This window comes from Cheilinus undulatus, linkage group 3 (genome assembly GCF_018320785.1).
Source record: "Cheilinus undulatus linkage group 3, ASM1832078v1, whole genome shotgun sequence".
Lineage (NCBI taxonomy): Eukaryota > Metazoa > Chordata > Actinopteri > Labriformes > Labridae > Cheilinus > Cheilinus undulatus.
The window spans coordinates 915,309-931,837 of NC_054867.1; the positions used below are offsets into that span (position 1 = coordinate 915,309).

General features: G+C 45.1%; 1 protein-coding gene across 2 annotated transcripts in view; it reads left to right on the forward strand.

The window, feature by feature from the left end:
* The window catches only part of LOC121506895 (potassium voltage-gated channel subfamily KQT member 2-like), a 92,310-nt gene extending 79,383 nt beyond the window's left edge, over positions 1-12,927 (forward strand). The window contains exons 14-19 of one of the 2 annotated variants that reach the window (XM_041782907.1): positions 6,607-6,654; positions 7,472-7,580; positions 9,967-10,098; positions 10,191-10,311; positions 10,429-10,604; positions 11,456-12,927. In XM_041782907.1, the coding sequence (XP_041638841.1) occupies positions 6,607-6,654; positions 7,472-7,580; positions 9,967-10,098; positions 10,191-10,311; positions 10,429-10,604; positions 11,456-12,080 (1,211 nt within the window). In that variant the 3' untranslated portion in view covers positions 12,081-12,927. The remainder of the gene's footprint in view (positions 1-6,606; positions 6,655-7,471; positions 7,581-9,966; positions 10,099-10,190; positions 10,312-10,428; positions 10,605-11,455) is intronic. The other variant, XM_041782908.1, reaches the window with a different exon arrangement.
* The last annotated feature ends 3,602 nt before the right edge of the window (positions 12,928-16,529 follow it).

Here is a 16,529-nt window from a genome sequence, read left to right on the forward strand (position 1 = left end):
GACAGACGAGTCAGGACAGAAGAGTCAGGACAGGAGAGTCAGGACAGGAGAGTCAGGACAGAAGGGTCAGGACAGAAGAGTCAGGACAGACGAGTCAGGACAGGAGAGTCAGGACAGAAGAGTCAGGACAGCAGAGTCAGGACAGAAGAGTCGGGAGAGTCAGGACAGGACAGGAGAGTCAGGACAGGAGAGTCAGGACAGAAGAGTCAGGACAGGAGAGTCAGGACAGGAGAGTCAGGACAGAAGAGTCAGGACACGCGAGTCAGGACAGGAGAGTCAGAACAGCAGAGTCAGGACAGAAGAGTCAGGACAGAAGAGTCAGAACAGACGAGTCAGGACAGAAGGGTCAGGACAGAAGAGTCAGGACAGAAGAGTCAGGACAGGAGAGTCAGGACAGACGAGTCAGGACAGAAGAGTCGGGAGAGTCAGGACAGGACAGGAGAGTCAGGACAGGAGAGTCAGGACAGAAGAGTCAGGACAGGAGAGTCAGGACAGGAGAGTCAGGACAGAAGAGTCAGAACAGCAGAGTCAGGACAGAAGAGTCAGGACAGAAGAGTCAGAACAGACGAGTCAGGACAGAAGGGTCAGGACAGAAGAGTCAGGACAGAAGAGTCAGGACAGAAGAGTCAGGACAGACGAGTCAGGACAGGAGAGTCAGGACAGAAGAGTCAGGACAGGAGAGTCAGGACAGGAGAGTCAGGACAGGAGAGTCAGGACAGAAGAGTCAGGACAGGAGAGTCAGGACAGATGAGTCGAGACAGGGGAGTCAGGACAGAAGGGTCAGGACAGAAGAGTCATGACAGAGGAGTCAAGACAGACGAGTAAGGACAGAAGAGTCAGGACAGGAGAGTCAGGACAGGAGAGTCAGGACAGAAGAGTCAGGACAGGAGAGTCAGGACAGACGAGTCAGGACAGAAGGGTCAGGACAGGAGAGTCAGGACAGAAGGGTCAGGACAGAAGAGTCAGGACAGAAGAGTCAGGACAGAAGGGTCCGGACAGCAGAGTCAGGACAGAAGAGTCAGGACAGCAGAATCAGGACAGGAGAGTCAGGATTGAAGGGTCAGGACAGAAGAGTCGGGAGAGACGATTTGGGACATTATAGTCGGGACAGCAGAGTCAGGACAGCAGCGTCGGGACAGAAGGGTCAGGACAGAAGAGTCAGGACAGAAGAGTCAGGACAGCAGAGTCAGGACAGACGAGTCAGGACAGAAGGGTCAGGACAGAAGAGTCAGGACAGGAGAGTCAGGACAGGAGAGTCAGGACAGGAGAGTCAGGACAGAAGAGTCAGGATTGAAGAGACAGGACATCAGAGTCGGGAGAGACGATTTGGGACATTACAGTCGGGACAGCAGAGTCAGGACAGCAGCGTCAGGACAGAAGGGTCAGGACAGAAGAGTCAGGACAGAAGAGTCAGGACAGCAGAGTCAGGACAGACGAGTCAGGACAGAAGGGTCAGGACAGAAGAGTCAGGACAGGAGAGTCAGGACAGGAGAGTCAGGACAGAAGAGTCATGACAGAAGAGTCAAGACAGATGAGTCAGGACAGAAGAGTCAGGACAGGAGAGTCAGGACAGAAGAGTCAGGACAGAAGAGTCAAGACAGACGAGTCAGGACAGAAGAGTCAGGACAGGAGAGTCAGGACAGGAGAGTCAGGACAGACGAGTCAGGACAGAAGAGTCAGGACAGGAGAGTCAGAACAGCAGAGTCAGGACAGCAGAGTCAGGACAGAAGAGTCAGGACAGGAGAGTCAGGACAGGAGAGTCAGGACAGAAGAGTCAGGACAGAAGGGTCAGGACAGAAGAGTCAGGACAGAAGGGTCAGGACAGGAGAGTCAGGACAGAAGAGTCAGGACAGCAGAGTCAGGACAGGAGAGTCAGGATTGAAGGGTCAGGACAGAAGAGTCGGGACAGAAGGGTCAGGACAGAAGAGTCAGGACAGAAGGGTCAGGACAGGAGAGTCAGGATTGAAGGGTCAGGACAGAAGAGTCGGGAGAGACGATTTGGGACATTATAGTCGGGACAGCATAGTCAGGACAGACGAGTCAGGACAGAAGGGTCAGGACAGAAGAGTCAGGACAGAAGGGTCAGGACAGGAGAGTCAGGATTGAAGGGTCAGGACAGAAGAGTCAGGAGAGACGATTTGGGACATTATAGTCGGGACAGCATAGTCAGGACAGACGAGTCAGGACAGAAGGGTCAGGACAGGAGAGTCAGGACAGGAGAGTCAGGACAGGAGAGTCAGGACAGGAGAGTCAGGACAGAAGAGTCAGGACAGGAGAGTCAGGACAGAAGAGTCAGGACAGGAGAGTCAGGACAGGAGAGTCAGGACAGGAGAGTCAGGACAGGAGAGTCAGGACAGGAGAGTCAGGACAGGAGAGTCAGGACAGGAGAGTCAGGACAGAAGAGTCAGGACAGAAGGGTCAGGACAGAAGAGTCAGGACAGGAGAGTCAGGACAGAAGAGTCAGGACAGGAGAGTCAGGACAGGAGAGTCAGGACAGGAGAGTCAGGACAGGAGAGTCAGGACAGGAGAGTCAGGACAGGAGAGTCAGGAGAGACGTTTTGGGACAGGATAGCTGGGATAGGAGAGTTGGGATCATGGGTCAATGTGGTTTTTAACTACACAGTTCTAATTCATTAGGCTTAAATTCTAGTTCCTTTTCATGTTTTTAGTAACTTATGGATCCTACACATCGCAGCTTTTTCAGATTTTCTCTTAAACACCACAGGAAAGAGCTGAACATGACAGCGTTAACCTCTGCTTTTGTGTGAGTCTAAATGTAGAAATGTGAAACATCAGCATGGTTCAATGTGCTGACGGAGGAAATCAGCATCAGCAGTCACGTGACCTTCAGAAACTGTAGGCGTCTACCCCGCCACATTTACGTGGTTTAGAAAACAGACTTCTAAGAACAGAAAAGTGAAAATAAACTTTACACTTAACAAATAAGAAACTGTAAAAATAATAACTCACAATTTAAACAACAGTTAAAACAACCCCAGATTCACCTTTCCTTTTTGTCATGGCGACATTAAACTCACCACAGCTGTCTACAGGCTGGACGGTGGTCATCTCGTTCTAAAACACTGGGACAGTTTCAGCTGATTTTAACATTATAATCCTCACACGCTCACTCTAGAACAGTCCGCTGCTCTCTCTAATTACAGTCTGAACGTGGAGATTCCACAGACAGGTCTACAGGAACTCTCAGGATCAGACGTGACTTTAGAGAACAAACATGGAGGACGATGGGCTGGAGAACTGAAAAATGGTTGGGCTGCAGACCGTTCATCAGAGACGCTAAATGTCCCAGAACAGAAACTTCTGTCTAGGGTTTAGGTTCCCTGGAGTAAAGGAGAAGGAACAGATAAGACGCCAACCTTAGAAGTTAAAAAACAGACCAGGAAAACCTGATTACAAAACGTATGCTGAAGCTAACTGAGCTTAAATAGCTGGCATAGCTTCTTTACCTTTAGCTAAAGCTAACAATGCTAAAGCGCGCCTCTGTTTTTGTCACTACCTCTACACCAGTATGTTTTTTTCTGTTTTATCTGTAATGTTAATTCTGGAATCTACTGCCAGACTTCTTATGAATAAAGTTGAATTTTTAAAGACATCTAAAACAGGGAATACATTTTCCCGTCAAATTACGGCACTTCCTTTCCGAGCAGTGCAGCATTTCAGTGAACGGTCTGACCAACTCTGATGTGTCTGCAGCTAGACCCCCATGTAGCCAGACCCCGTGTAGCCAGACCCCATGTAGCCAGACCCCGTGTAGCCAGACCCCGTGTAGCCAGACCCCGTGTAGCCAGACCCCATGTAGCCAGACCCCGTGTAGCCAGACCCCATGTAGCCAGACCCCGTGTAGCCAGACCCCGTGTAGCCAGACCCCGTGTAGCCAGACTATGGGAGAACTGAGGGAAAGGTCCTGAGAGGAAACATGACTACTTATCATCTGACTGGTTTTCCTTTTTTGTCTTATTTTTACTGGTTTAGATTATTTTCTGTCAGTGGACAAAAACTAACAACTGCCCTGAATGTAGCCGTCCTGAGGCTACGCTCTGGTGTCTGGAGTAGCTGAATGTCTTTGTCTGTTTCTGGTGTTTGTGCTAGGACTGTTGTAGCTTCAAGTCATTGTGCTAAGCTAGGCTAACAGTCTCCCCTGCTTCTAGTGATTGTGCTAAGCTACACTAACAAACCTTCCCTGCAGTATGTGTTGGTGCTAAGCCAGTCTAGTAGTTTCCTCCTGCTTCTTGTGTTTTTGCAAAAGTAAGCAATTTCCCCTGCTTCCAGTGTTTGTGCTAAGCTAGGCTAAAGTTTACGCCCAGCTCTGAGTGTTTGTAGGGAACTAGGCTAACATTACCCCATCTTCTTCTGCTTTAGGCTTAGCTAAGCTAACATTTCCCCTTGCTTCCAGTCTTTGTGCTACTAACTCTCTCCTCCCTCCAGTGTTTGTGCTAAATGTGGCTAACAAATTACCTGCTAAGCTAAATTAGCCGCTTCTTCATTGGTGCATTGTTTTGCTATATTTTCTCCACATAGATTTGCGCACATAGATGCTACTTAAGGGCATCCTGGATTCATCACCATGGCGGCCATCTTGGAGAGGTAGCTCAACTCATAAAAAATGAAGGTCTATGACAACAGCAGATCTATCAGAGAGTCATGGTCTTCATAACAAAGCCAGCGTATGTTACACCCAGATTCCAAAAAAGTCACTGTGTGAAATGTGAATAAAAACAGAAGTCAATGATTGTCAAAGCTCAAAAACCCATATTTGATTCACAACAGAACAAAAAAACATTTCAGATGTTACACCTTTGAATTTAATGGTAGAACACATCTCAGTTGGGATAGGACCAGGATTACCAGTGTGTAGCATCTCCTCTGTAACAACAGCATGTGAGTGAAGTGAGGAGACCAGCTGATGGAGTTCTGGGAGAGGAATGCTGTCCCATTCTTGTCTAATGGAGGGTTCTTGATTCTCAACAGCCTTGGGTCTTCTTTGCTGGATTTCTCCTCTTCTGATGCTCCAGATGTTTTTTATTGGTGAAAGGTCTGGACTGCAGGCAGACCAGTTCAGGACCCATCCAGGATTGACCTTCAGCCTTGTCCCTCGCTCTCAGAGATTTCTCCAGATTCTCTAAAAGTTTAATGATACTGTAGAATGTAGAAGGTGGGATATACAAAGTCTTCACTATTTTAGATTAAGGAACATTTTTCTGAAATTGTTCCAGAATTTTTAGACTCAGATTTTCTCAGATTGGTGAACTTCTGCCCATCTTTACTCCTGAGAGACTCTGCCTCTCTAAAATGCTCCTTTTATACCCAGTCATGCTACTGACCTGTTGCCAGTAAACCTAATTAGTGGGGATGCTGAGCATCCACACTTGATATTCGCATCGGCCATTTTGTTTATTATTCTTCCGGCCCGCAATCTCCTCCTTCATACTTTGACGTATCGACACCGTTCAAACGTTAAAAAATTCAGTTTCTTTGTCATTCGACTGCCATGACTTTTCTCGTTTCTAACTTTTCTAATTCTTAAAATATAGCTATTTTCATGCTTTTTCAGCTATTTCTATGCTTTTTCAGCCATTAAATGCAATTTCAGCTACTTTTAGGTCAAAATCAGCTATTTATATGCCATTTTCAGCTATTTGAAGGCTACTTTCAATTATTTGTAGGCTATTTTCAGCTTTTTTAGGCTACTTTCAGCTATTTTTATCCTTTTTGAGCTATTGAATGCCATTTCAAGCTACTTTTATGCCATTTTATGCTATTTTGAGCTATTTTTGTGCTTTTGGCTATTTTCAGCAGTTCTTCCACAATTCAGCTCTCAGAATCCCCACACAATTTCAGGTGAAATTACAATTTTGATCTAGTTAGTGTTAAAATGCTCCTCCAGCTGTTTTTCATTAGCATGGCTGACTTTTCTAGTCTTTTGTTGCCACATCTAGATTTTCTTCAGATGCCATCAAATTCAAAATGAGCTAATATTTTTTCATGAAATGTTAAAATGTGTCAGTGTAACATCTGATATATCACACTCGTAAACATGGTCCTGTCCCAACTTTTCTGAGATGTGTTGCTACCATCAAATTAAAAAGTTTAACATCTGATATGTTGTTTCTGTTCTATTGTGATGCAAATATGGGTTTATGAGATTTGACAATCACTGACTTCTGTTTTTACTTACATTTTATGCAGTGACCCAACTTTTTTGGAAATAGGGTTGTATTAACCAACAATCCTGAAACAACCCAGCTGTCTTCCCAGACTTACGTTAATTCTGAGCCGTAGCTGTACCTCTCAAAGATGGCCGCCGGGTAGCATCACTCCTGTGAACAGTATGGGCCCCTCCAGCATCTACGTGTCCATATCTCTGGTTTCCTCTCACTCCCAGCCTTTGTTCTGAGAGTTACACACACTTTTTAATCTGGTGTGGAAGAAGAATCCTGCAGATGTGACTGAATGTTTGACTAGTGAGGTCTTTGCTTCTCTGATGTTTTCAGTCTTGGCGATGATGATGATGAAGATCATAATGGTGACGTAGTATTGTTCCTCTGATGAAGGTGTGTCTCCTCTCTCCTCCTCCTCCTCCCATAGTGCTGATAGAGATGCAGGATGAAGAGTTCAGACAGAAGGGCTCCCCAGGTCAGCACACATACACCGACACCTACACAATCACAGGTTTGCTACTAACAACCCTAAAAACAGCTTACTAACTACTGATGGCTGACTCAGCCATGTTTTTACACAATCTGGGTTTTTTTTCTTCTTTTCCTTGTGTGGGACATTTTGGAAATAAATTTTCATTAAATAAAAACAAAGGGAAACATTTAGGCGCTGGAGGACTGGCTAAAGTACTTCAAGGCGGCAGGATACACACTCAGAGGGCTGCAGGTGCACAGGTGGACATGGTCCATCAACTCTCATTAAATAAAACAGTCTGCTGTAGTCCCATCTCTCTTTCAGGTAGGGGGCGCTGAATTACACATTTCTCAGATAGTAGCTGTGTCCCAATTCAGGGTCAGCATCCTTCGAAGGACCCATTTGCCCTTCCTAACCTGTTTAGACTTGTAACGCTGAGCTGAAATAAGAAGGACTGGTGTTTACGTAGCCGGCCCTTATGCTTTTGCTATGAAGAGCTACTGTCACCTAGCAACCAGCTAGCTAGCAAAATTATCCTTATGTAAACTTATGTTAAAAGCCAAAGGTGTGCTTGCTTCTAAGTATGCCTTATTCCCTCAGTCTGCAGCATGGGTTGAGTATTTCCTCAAAAAATGAAGGAACATTTCTCTATTTTGAAGTCGGGCTGTGGAAGGTACTTGTAGTGCAAATGGCTCATTCATGGCTACTTTGCCACATTTAAAGGGCTTCCAATGGGCCTTTGTTTTTCTCAGTCTTGAACCGCACTCTGTAGAGGATGCAGCCCCTGAATTGGTACGCAGCTGTTGTTTCACTGTTACAGATGCCAGCATACCTGGCGAAGACCTGGTGGATGACAACAAGAGCTGCCACTGTGAGTTCGTCCCCCAGGATCTGACCCCGGGGATTAAAGTGACCATCAGAGCCATCTGGTACGAGGCGTTAACGCTCTCTCTCTCGCTCATAAATCCATTCAGTTTGACCATCGCTCATCGCTTTGCTCACTGTTTCTTTGCTGCTTATGATGCACTGAACTCATTCTGCTTTTTATTCACATTATTTTTGTTTGTTTTGTTGTTTTGTTTGTTTTTGTTTTGTTTTTGCTCACCCCAGGTCAAAGGTCACCATCAGCTGTTGGGTAAGACCAGTCAGTCTGACCTCCAGTTAGAGTCACTGTTTCTGTTGGTTCACTGTCACTAAAGCACCCAATCACTCTGTTTAAAGGGACGTTCTTTCATTTATTTTAATTAATAGCTTTTATTATTGTTATTAGGGGTGGGACAAACATAGCACAGCAGTATATCATCATTCTGACTCATGCAGTTATTGATTTCATGGTGCCATTGTCCCACCACATCCCTCCTTCAGGGCTCTCACATCAATACAATTACAATAACCAAGATTAAATGGCCAAAGATGAGGAGATAAAACATTTAAATGTATGACGTATTTGAAGAAATTAAATAAAGGCCAAATTACACTAAAAATAAATTAATCATGCATCTCTTCATTGGCATTTTGTAACCTCGTTTTATCAGCTATCATGGTGTATTCTAAAAACTAAATCATCCATGAGAGAATCACTGTATCAGGATAATATCTGGGTTATATTTGATTGTCTGGTGCCGTATCCTTTCTTATCATATCCTATTGTATTCTACTGTATGGTGCAGTGATGTATGGTACTGTAATCCCATCATATATAATTATTAGGTCGTTTTGTCTTCAGTCATTTCCTCTCATATCTCATCATTTTGTGTTTCATCGTTTCATGTTGTTTCCTATTTTATGGTTTAATTTCTTCCCTATCCTATTTCATTATTTTGTGGTCACGAATCCTCTTGTTTCCTGTCAGACTGTTTCGTATCCTATAAAATCGTTTCCAGTTGTGTTGTGATGTGTCGTGAGTCACGCTGTATCATATCATATCACATGGATTCATATTCTACTGATTTTATCATGTCCTATAATGCTGCATAATATCTAACCACATCATGCAGTATATCATATTTGATCAAATCATACCTTAGTTCATTCAGATTTATCATTTCATATCTATTGTGTCATATTGTTTGAATCATATCGTATTATTTCATATTGTTTTATTTCATCTTGAATCATGTCTTCTCTTATCTTCCCAGAATGACAGAGCTCCACTGTCGTATTGTATCCTGTTATTGATGTCTTTCGTTCCCTATCCTGTCTTATTTGGTTCTCTCCAGTTATGTTGTATTATACAACAGGGGCGACTGTGGCTCAGTAGGTTGTCGGTTCAGAAGGTTGTGGGTTCGATCCCCAGTTCCTGCAGTCACATGTTGATGTGTCCTTGGACACTTAACCCCAGTTTGCTCCCGCCGCTCTGCTGGTGGCGTGTAGATGAGTGTGGATGCGATTGAATGAGATTAGCTAATACTGATGGCCAGTTCTCAATAGTGACTTCTGCCAGCTGTGAATGGTGTGAAAGAAGAGGGTGTGACTGGGTAGGAGTGGCCTGTAGTGTAAAAGCGCTTTGATTGGCCAGCGCTGCACAAGATCAAGTCCATCAGTCATGATATAGTTGATATATTATTTAAATCCCTTAACACTCATATTGATTTGTTTGTTTTATTTTTTTAATCTTTAAATTACCAGGAGATCCCCACCCCTAATTATTATGATTATTATTACTATTACTATTAATTATTACATAATAATAATAATTATTATTATTATTATTATTACCATAATAATAGCCATTATTTATTATTACTATAATGATTATTACCACTATTTTTATTATTATTATTATAATTATTATTACCATTATTTATTATTATTATTTTAACTATTATTATTATTACCATTATGATGTGGTGCAGCTGGTTTAACAGTCCCCCCCAGATCTAGAAACAGCTTGCACCGACAACTAAAGGAAACTGACCTATTACTGACTATAGGAATTATGGCAATGGGCCAATTTGCCAAAATGTTGAAGTATCCCTTTAAAAAATCATTAAGAGCAGTTTGAGGTCTTTTTCTCTCTGGGTCTGTGTTTCTTGGTCTAACCCTAACCCTACTCTTGGACCCATGTAACACCTCAGTCCCGTACCCAGCCCTAGGCCCACAACTGGACACTAATCTCCAGCAACCGAGCAGTGATTGTCTAGCCTGGTCGTTCTGGTCCAGACACCCCCCCAAGAGGCTCAGACCCTCTGTCAGGAGAGTAGTCTAGAAAACCAGAATGATGTAGACTCCACATGTTTGTGCTATAGATCAGCTGATCTCCTCCCAGCCATGCCAGGCTGGCTAACAGCAGGCTGTGTTCTGTTTCTCCTTCAGTATCATGCGTTTCATGGTGTCTAAGAGGAAGTTTAAAGAGAGTCTTCGTCCCTATGATGTCATGGACGTGATCGAGCAGTACTCAGCCGGACACCTGGACATGCTGGCCCGAATCAAGAACCTCCAGTCCAGGTAAGGCCTCAGACTGTTGAAGGATGGCCTTACCTCTCCTGGTCCTCACTGAAGAGCTCTAAGTTTGACTTGTGCTGTCTTTTTGTTGGCAGGGTGGATCAGATAGTTGGCAGAGGAACACCAATTGCAGACAAGGACCGTCCCAAAGCGGCCAATGAGGAGCTTCCTGAAGACCCGAGCATGATGGGAAGACTGGGGAAGGTGGAGAAGCAGGTAAAACTCAGGAACTGGTCTGGAGCTGAGGGAACCCAGCACTGAACCTGGACTCTGAACCTGCTGGTCTTTCTTCCTTTAATCTGATTGGTCGTCTGCTGGTCCTCTGTCCATCAGGTCCTGTCCATGGAGAGGAAGTTAGACTTCCTTGTCAACATCTATATCCAGCGGATGGGGATCCCACAGGCTGAGACCGATGCCTACTTTGGATCCAAGGAGCCTGACCCGGCACCGCCTTACCACAGTCCAGTAGACCAGCTGGAGAAGAGCCAGTCCATCTCCAAGATCATGCAGTCAGTGTCTGATTTAGCTCACATTTAGTCCTTAATGACTGGCTTTTAGCAGGGGTGGGCACAGCTAACCTCAGATGTGACATCCTGGGCCTCCTTCATTCACATCAAGGAGTTTTCTTCACTTTGTTCTTCCAGTTTTCAGAGAAACCTCCGTGAGAGTCGTTCTTTATCAGTTTAATTGTTCTCTCCTGTGTCCTGAAATCGATGAATGCCATGTCCTCATGAGCTGGAAGCTTGTGAACGTTTTTCCTTATTACCATAGAGACACACCCCTTATATGTCCATATAAGGACATGAGACTGCAGGGCAGTGTGAAAACACAAAAGACGCACAGAGAGAAGAGTAAGGCGTAATATCCAGTTTAGAATAAAACAATCAGACTGGACTCAATTATTATTATTATTATTATTATTATTAATATTACCATTATTATAATTAACACCATTATTATAATTATTTCTTCTTATTATTTTTACTATAATTAATAAAAATAATATTAATGACATAAATATTATCGTTCCTATTATTTTTAACGTAATCATATTTCATAATAAAATAATAATAATAATAATGATGTTATAATTATTTTCATCACCATTATCACTAATATTATTATTACCATTATTATCATTATTATTTGTATTATTATTATTAGTATTATTACCAGACTGGACTCCAGTGAACAGGAATATTGTGTTAGCTCTAAAGTAGACGTAGTTCTCCTCCAACTTTAATATTGTCAGAATGAACAACATTTAATTCACGAATAATCTCCAGATTTCACACGCTAACGTGTTATTAACATGTTATTAACGCTCAGATGTTTCCTGTCCTTGACTCTTGCTCTGCAGGGTTTTGCCCGGTGAACCTGTTGAGAAGAGTCGTACCGGGACGAAGATGGTCCGCTCCAGCAGCTCCACCGGACACAGGAACTACAACACCCCCACCTGCCCGCCCTCCACTTCCTGGCAGCCAATCAGCTCTCAGCTCTGCCAGCCGGTCCCACATCCTCAGCGTAGCCACGGTAACACTCCCAGTCCAGTAGGGGACGGGTCTCTGGTCCGACTCCCTCCACCCCCGGCCGGAGAGAGGCACGGCGGGAACCGCTCAAACCGCCACAGCACCGGAGACCGAGGGGGGTCCGAGAAGGGAGGAGAGGGGGCCAACGGGACCGCCGGAGGAGGAGGGGAGGAGGCGAAGCCGGACAGTGAGACCTCCATCTCCATCCCTTCGGTGGACCACGAGGAGCTGGAGCGCTCCTTCAGCGGGTTCTCCATCTCTCAGTCCAGAGAGAACCTGGACTTCCTCAACAACGGCTTCTACTCCACCTCCGCCAACCTGGGGGAGCACCGGGGAGGAGGCGCCGCCCGCTGTGCCACCGTCAGGCCCTACATCGCTCAGGGGGAGTCGGACTCCGACTCAGAGCTCTGTGCTCCCTCCCCACACACGGACCGGGCCTGGACCGGAACCCAGTAGAGTCAGGGAGACCAGGACCAGCAGAACTTTGAAATGATAATCAGAGAGGGGGGAGAGACAATGAGACCGAGGTCAGAGGTCAAAGATTTAAACACCAGCTGGGAATCATGGGAACTTTAAAGGGCACACGGCACTGGAGCATCATGGGAACTGTGAAGGGCACTGGAGCATCATGGGAACTGTGAAGGGCACACAGCACTGGAGCATCATGGGAACTGTGAAGGGCGCTGCAGGAAGTCTCGGTGGTTTCTGTGAATGTTTCTCTGTACAGCGAATGTTTGTGGTCACTCTTCACTGCTGGTACATCCTCACGCTGACTCATTACTGGTGGTCAAACAGATCACAGCAGGTCCAGGGTCTGGATGGAACACCCCCCCCCCCACACACACACACACACACACACACTAAAGCCATAAAAAGTTTCTGACTTTCTTTCCTCAGAGAAAACAATTGTAAAAAAGAATAAAAACCGAGCTCAGTGTCCCTAACCCTCCTGTAGTCCCATCACTAATGAACATTTAACCCCACAGACTAAGAGACGACCCAAACGCTGATCCTGTGATCCGTTTCACTGCTGATGTTTGTTGTTTTGATGGTTTCAGACGCTCCTACATCCACCACAGCTGTTTACATTTATTCAGTATGTTTATAAACAACACAAAGCATCATGGGATATTCACATATGCAATGCAGACTTCTCTTCTGTGGTCCAGAACCAGAATCATCCTGATCTTCTAGAACAGTGGTTCTCAACCTGGGGGTCAGGACCCCCATGGGGGTCAGGAGACACTGAGAGGGGGTCTCCAGATGTCCTAAAACACTAAGAATGTTTTTTTAATTACACTGTTGCCACTTCACAACAATTTTGTCAAATTTTAACCACTTTGTCAGTTTTTCCCACCAATTTTAACACATTTTTTCCATGTAACACCTATTTTTTATCACTTTTAAACTCTCTCCACCACTTTTTTTCTGCCTGTTTTTGCCACTTCTAAACAAGTTCTTACCACTTAAGCTAAATGTTGCCTCTGTTTTCCCATTGTTACTATTAACACTTTTTTTAACCTCTTTTTATGCCCAAATTTTCCAATTTTAACCACATTTCACTATTTGATATGCCCATTTTGTTAGTTTAACCCACTTCTGCCAACATCTGCCTATATTTTCTTTCTCAGTTAACCTTTTTTTTTTGCCAGTTTATATCAATTTTCACAAAATTTCCACCCATTTTTGCCAGTCTAAAGCCATTTTAGCCACTTTAGCCCCGGTCTCTGGCATCTTTATTTTGGGGGTCCCCGGTCTCTGGCACCGTTATTTTGGGGGTCCCCGGTCTCTGGCACCTTTATTTTGGGGGTCCCCGGTCTCTGGCACCTTTATTTTGGGGGTCCCCGGTCTCTGGCACCTTTATTTTGGGGGTCCCCGGTCTCTGGCACCTTTATTTTGGGGGTCCCCGGTCTCTGGCACCTTTATTTTGGGGGTCCCCAGTCTCTGGCACCGTTATTTTGGGGGTCCCCGGTCTCTGGCACCTTTATTTTGGGGGTCCCCGGTCTCTGGCACCTTTATTTTGGGGGTCCCCAGTCTCTGGCACCGTTATTTTGGGGGTCCCCGGTCTCTGGCACCTTTATTTTGGGGGTCCCCGGTCTCTGGCACCGTTATTTTGGGGGTCCCCGGTCTCTGGCACCTTTATTTTGGGGGTCCCCGGTCTCTGGCACCGTTATTTTGGGGGTCCCCGGTCTCTGACACCTTTATTTTGGGAGTCCCCAGTCTCTGTCACCTTTTTTGGGGTACCCGGTCTCTGGCACCTTTATTTTGGGGTACCAGGTCTCTGGCACCTTTTTTGGGGGGTCCCCGGTCTCTGGCACCTTTATTTTGGGGTACCCAATCTCTGGCACCTTTATTTTGGGGTACCAGGTCTCTGCCCCCTTTTTTGGGGGTCCCCAGTCCCTGGCATCTTTATTTTGGGGGTCCCCGGTCTCTGGCACCTTTATTTTGGGGGTCCCCGGTCTCTGGCACCTTTATTTTGGGGGTCCCCTGTCTCTGGCATCTTTATTTTGGGGGTCCCCGGTCTCTGGCATCTTTATTTTGGGGGTCCCCGGTCTCTGGCACCTTTATTTTGGGGGTCCCCTGTCTCTGGCACCTTTATTTTGGGGGTCCCCGGTCTCTGGCATCTTTATTTTGGGGGTCCCCGGTCCCTGGCATCTTTATTTTGGGGGTCCCCTGTCTCTGGCATCTTTATTTTGGGGGTCCCCGGTCTCTGGCACCGTTATTTTGGGGGTCCCCGGTCTCTGGCACCGTTATTTTGGGGGTCCCCGGTCTCTGGCATCTTTATTTTGGGGGTCCCCGGTCTCTGGCACCTTTATTTTGGGGGTCCCTGGTCTCTGGCACCGTTATTTTGGGGGTCCCCAGTCTCTGGCACCTTTATTTTGGGGGTCCCAGGTCTCTGGCACCTTTATTTTGGGGGTCCCTGGTCTCTGGCACCTTAATTTTGGGGGTCCCCGGTCTCTGGCACCGTTATTTTGGGGGTCCCCGGTCTCTGGCACCTTTATTTTGGGGGTCGTGGGCTGAAAAGGTTGAGAACCCCTGCTCTAGAAAGCTGAACTTCATGGAGGCTAGCTAACAGCAGCGCAGGTATACTGGCTTATATAACCGATGTCAGCGTCACTCTCCGGGCGCCTCTCGTGGCTCATACGTAAATATACGACTAGACTACTCACTCCTGAATCAGGCTGTGACAGGATGTCACTCTTTTTACTCCTGGCTAATCCTAGAGATAGACTTTTTCAGATGCTAATCTCAGCCTGTTTTTAATCGGTTTGTTTCACAGATAAATCCTCTAGAATTAGTACCTACTTATGTTCGTCTCAGGTAAACCTCCCCGACCCTTAACCCCAAAACTTACATCAGCCTTGAGCGCTAAAAAGCGTCAGCATCAGGGTCGTTCCTCGTCCAACATCGACGTCTGTGCCCTCAGGTCAGAGTCTGCAGAAAGAGCAGTTTGCTAGGATTTAGTCTAGACACAGTCACAGCGGCGAGGTGAGCACGATCCAGACAACTGGTCTCCAAGGTAACCACCAGATAAACACTAGGAGCAATGCACTGAGGGGGCCGGATTCTGGATTCAGGACTAACCTGAGGGCCTAACAGGACACCTTTTTAACCACAAACTGTCAACCTTGTTTCACCAGTAATAAAATATGAAAAATAAACTTAGCACTGATGATAAATGATTCTGACATTTAAAAAGTTAAAGAGATCATTTTAAAGGCTCACAGTCTGAGAAAAGTACATTTATTAGTCCGTCATTATTGTTAGTCTACGTCAAAACATGAAATTGAAAACTTATGTTTTTTAAAGGCAAATAGAAAAAAAGTTAAAATCCTGATTTTAAAGGTCAAAAGCTGAAGAAACAAACCAAAATAACTCCTTATTTCTACCTGAGTGCTTTAAAAACTTGCTTGATCAGCGTTGGAGCTAAAGATTGTCCTTGAGAGGTGGAAGTGTGTGAAAGATCCCAGATTTAAAAAGCCTGTTCTTCTTCTCCATAACGATCTGATTATTCACCATGATGGCAGAACTATCCAGGATTGTAAAACAGCTGCAAATGCTCTGGGTTTATTCCAGAGCTTCAGCTGAAGAACTACACTACCCATAATCCTTTGGTGTCTATATATATACATTTATATATATCGGCTATATATATTATTGTTATACTGTAAAACATAATGGATGTCTCTTGTTTTGACATGGAGGCTTTTATTTTGAAATGCTCACCTTTCCCAGTAGGCCACATGATTTCCTTTTCCTCGAGAATTTCATTAAATGAATAAAAATAACGGAATAAAAAAAAAAAAAAATCAGACCCTGTTAGGGTGCGTAGATGGATGGATGACACTCAAACTCGTGAAGCGGATCCTCTTTTTTTGGAATTTCCCCTTGTGGAACTAATAAAAAATATTTGATCTTATCTTATGGCCTGGCGGTCTACGGCGGTACCCCTGTACACGGGCAGCTCAGGTTTGAATACCGCCTGTGGCCCTTTACCACATGTCTCTCCCATCTCCATCTCCACTGTCCCCCTCTGTCAAATAAAGCCCAAAAATAAATCTTAACAAAAAAAAGTGATCTGTTTTTTAGTTTTTGAGGCCAAACAGAAAAACAGCTTGATTTTCTGTTTTTGGTCAAAAACGGAAAATCGTAATCCCGATTTTTCAGTCTGGTTCCAACCAGGAAATGGATCTGCCAGGAAAACTGAGCAGGTATCAGGTTGATCCGGTTCTGTGGTTTAAATGTGAGTGGAGGATTAGAACAGAGAACTTTACATCTGGGACCAGGTCTGTCAGAGATCTGGGGGGTTCGCTGAGCTCTCATTGACATGAAGATGTCTAATGGTGGTCTGAGAGTGGAGGTGCGGTTCAGAAATGACCCCGTTGTGATTCATTTGAACATTAA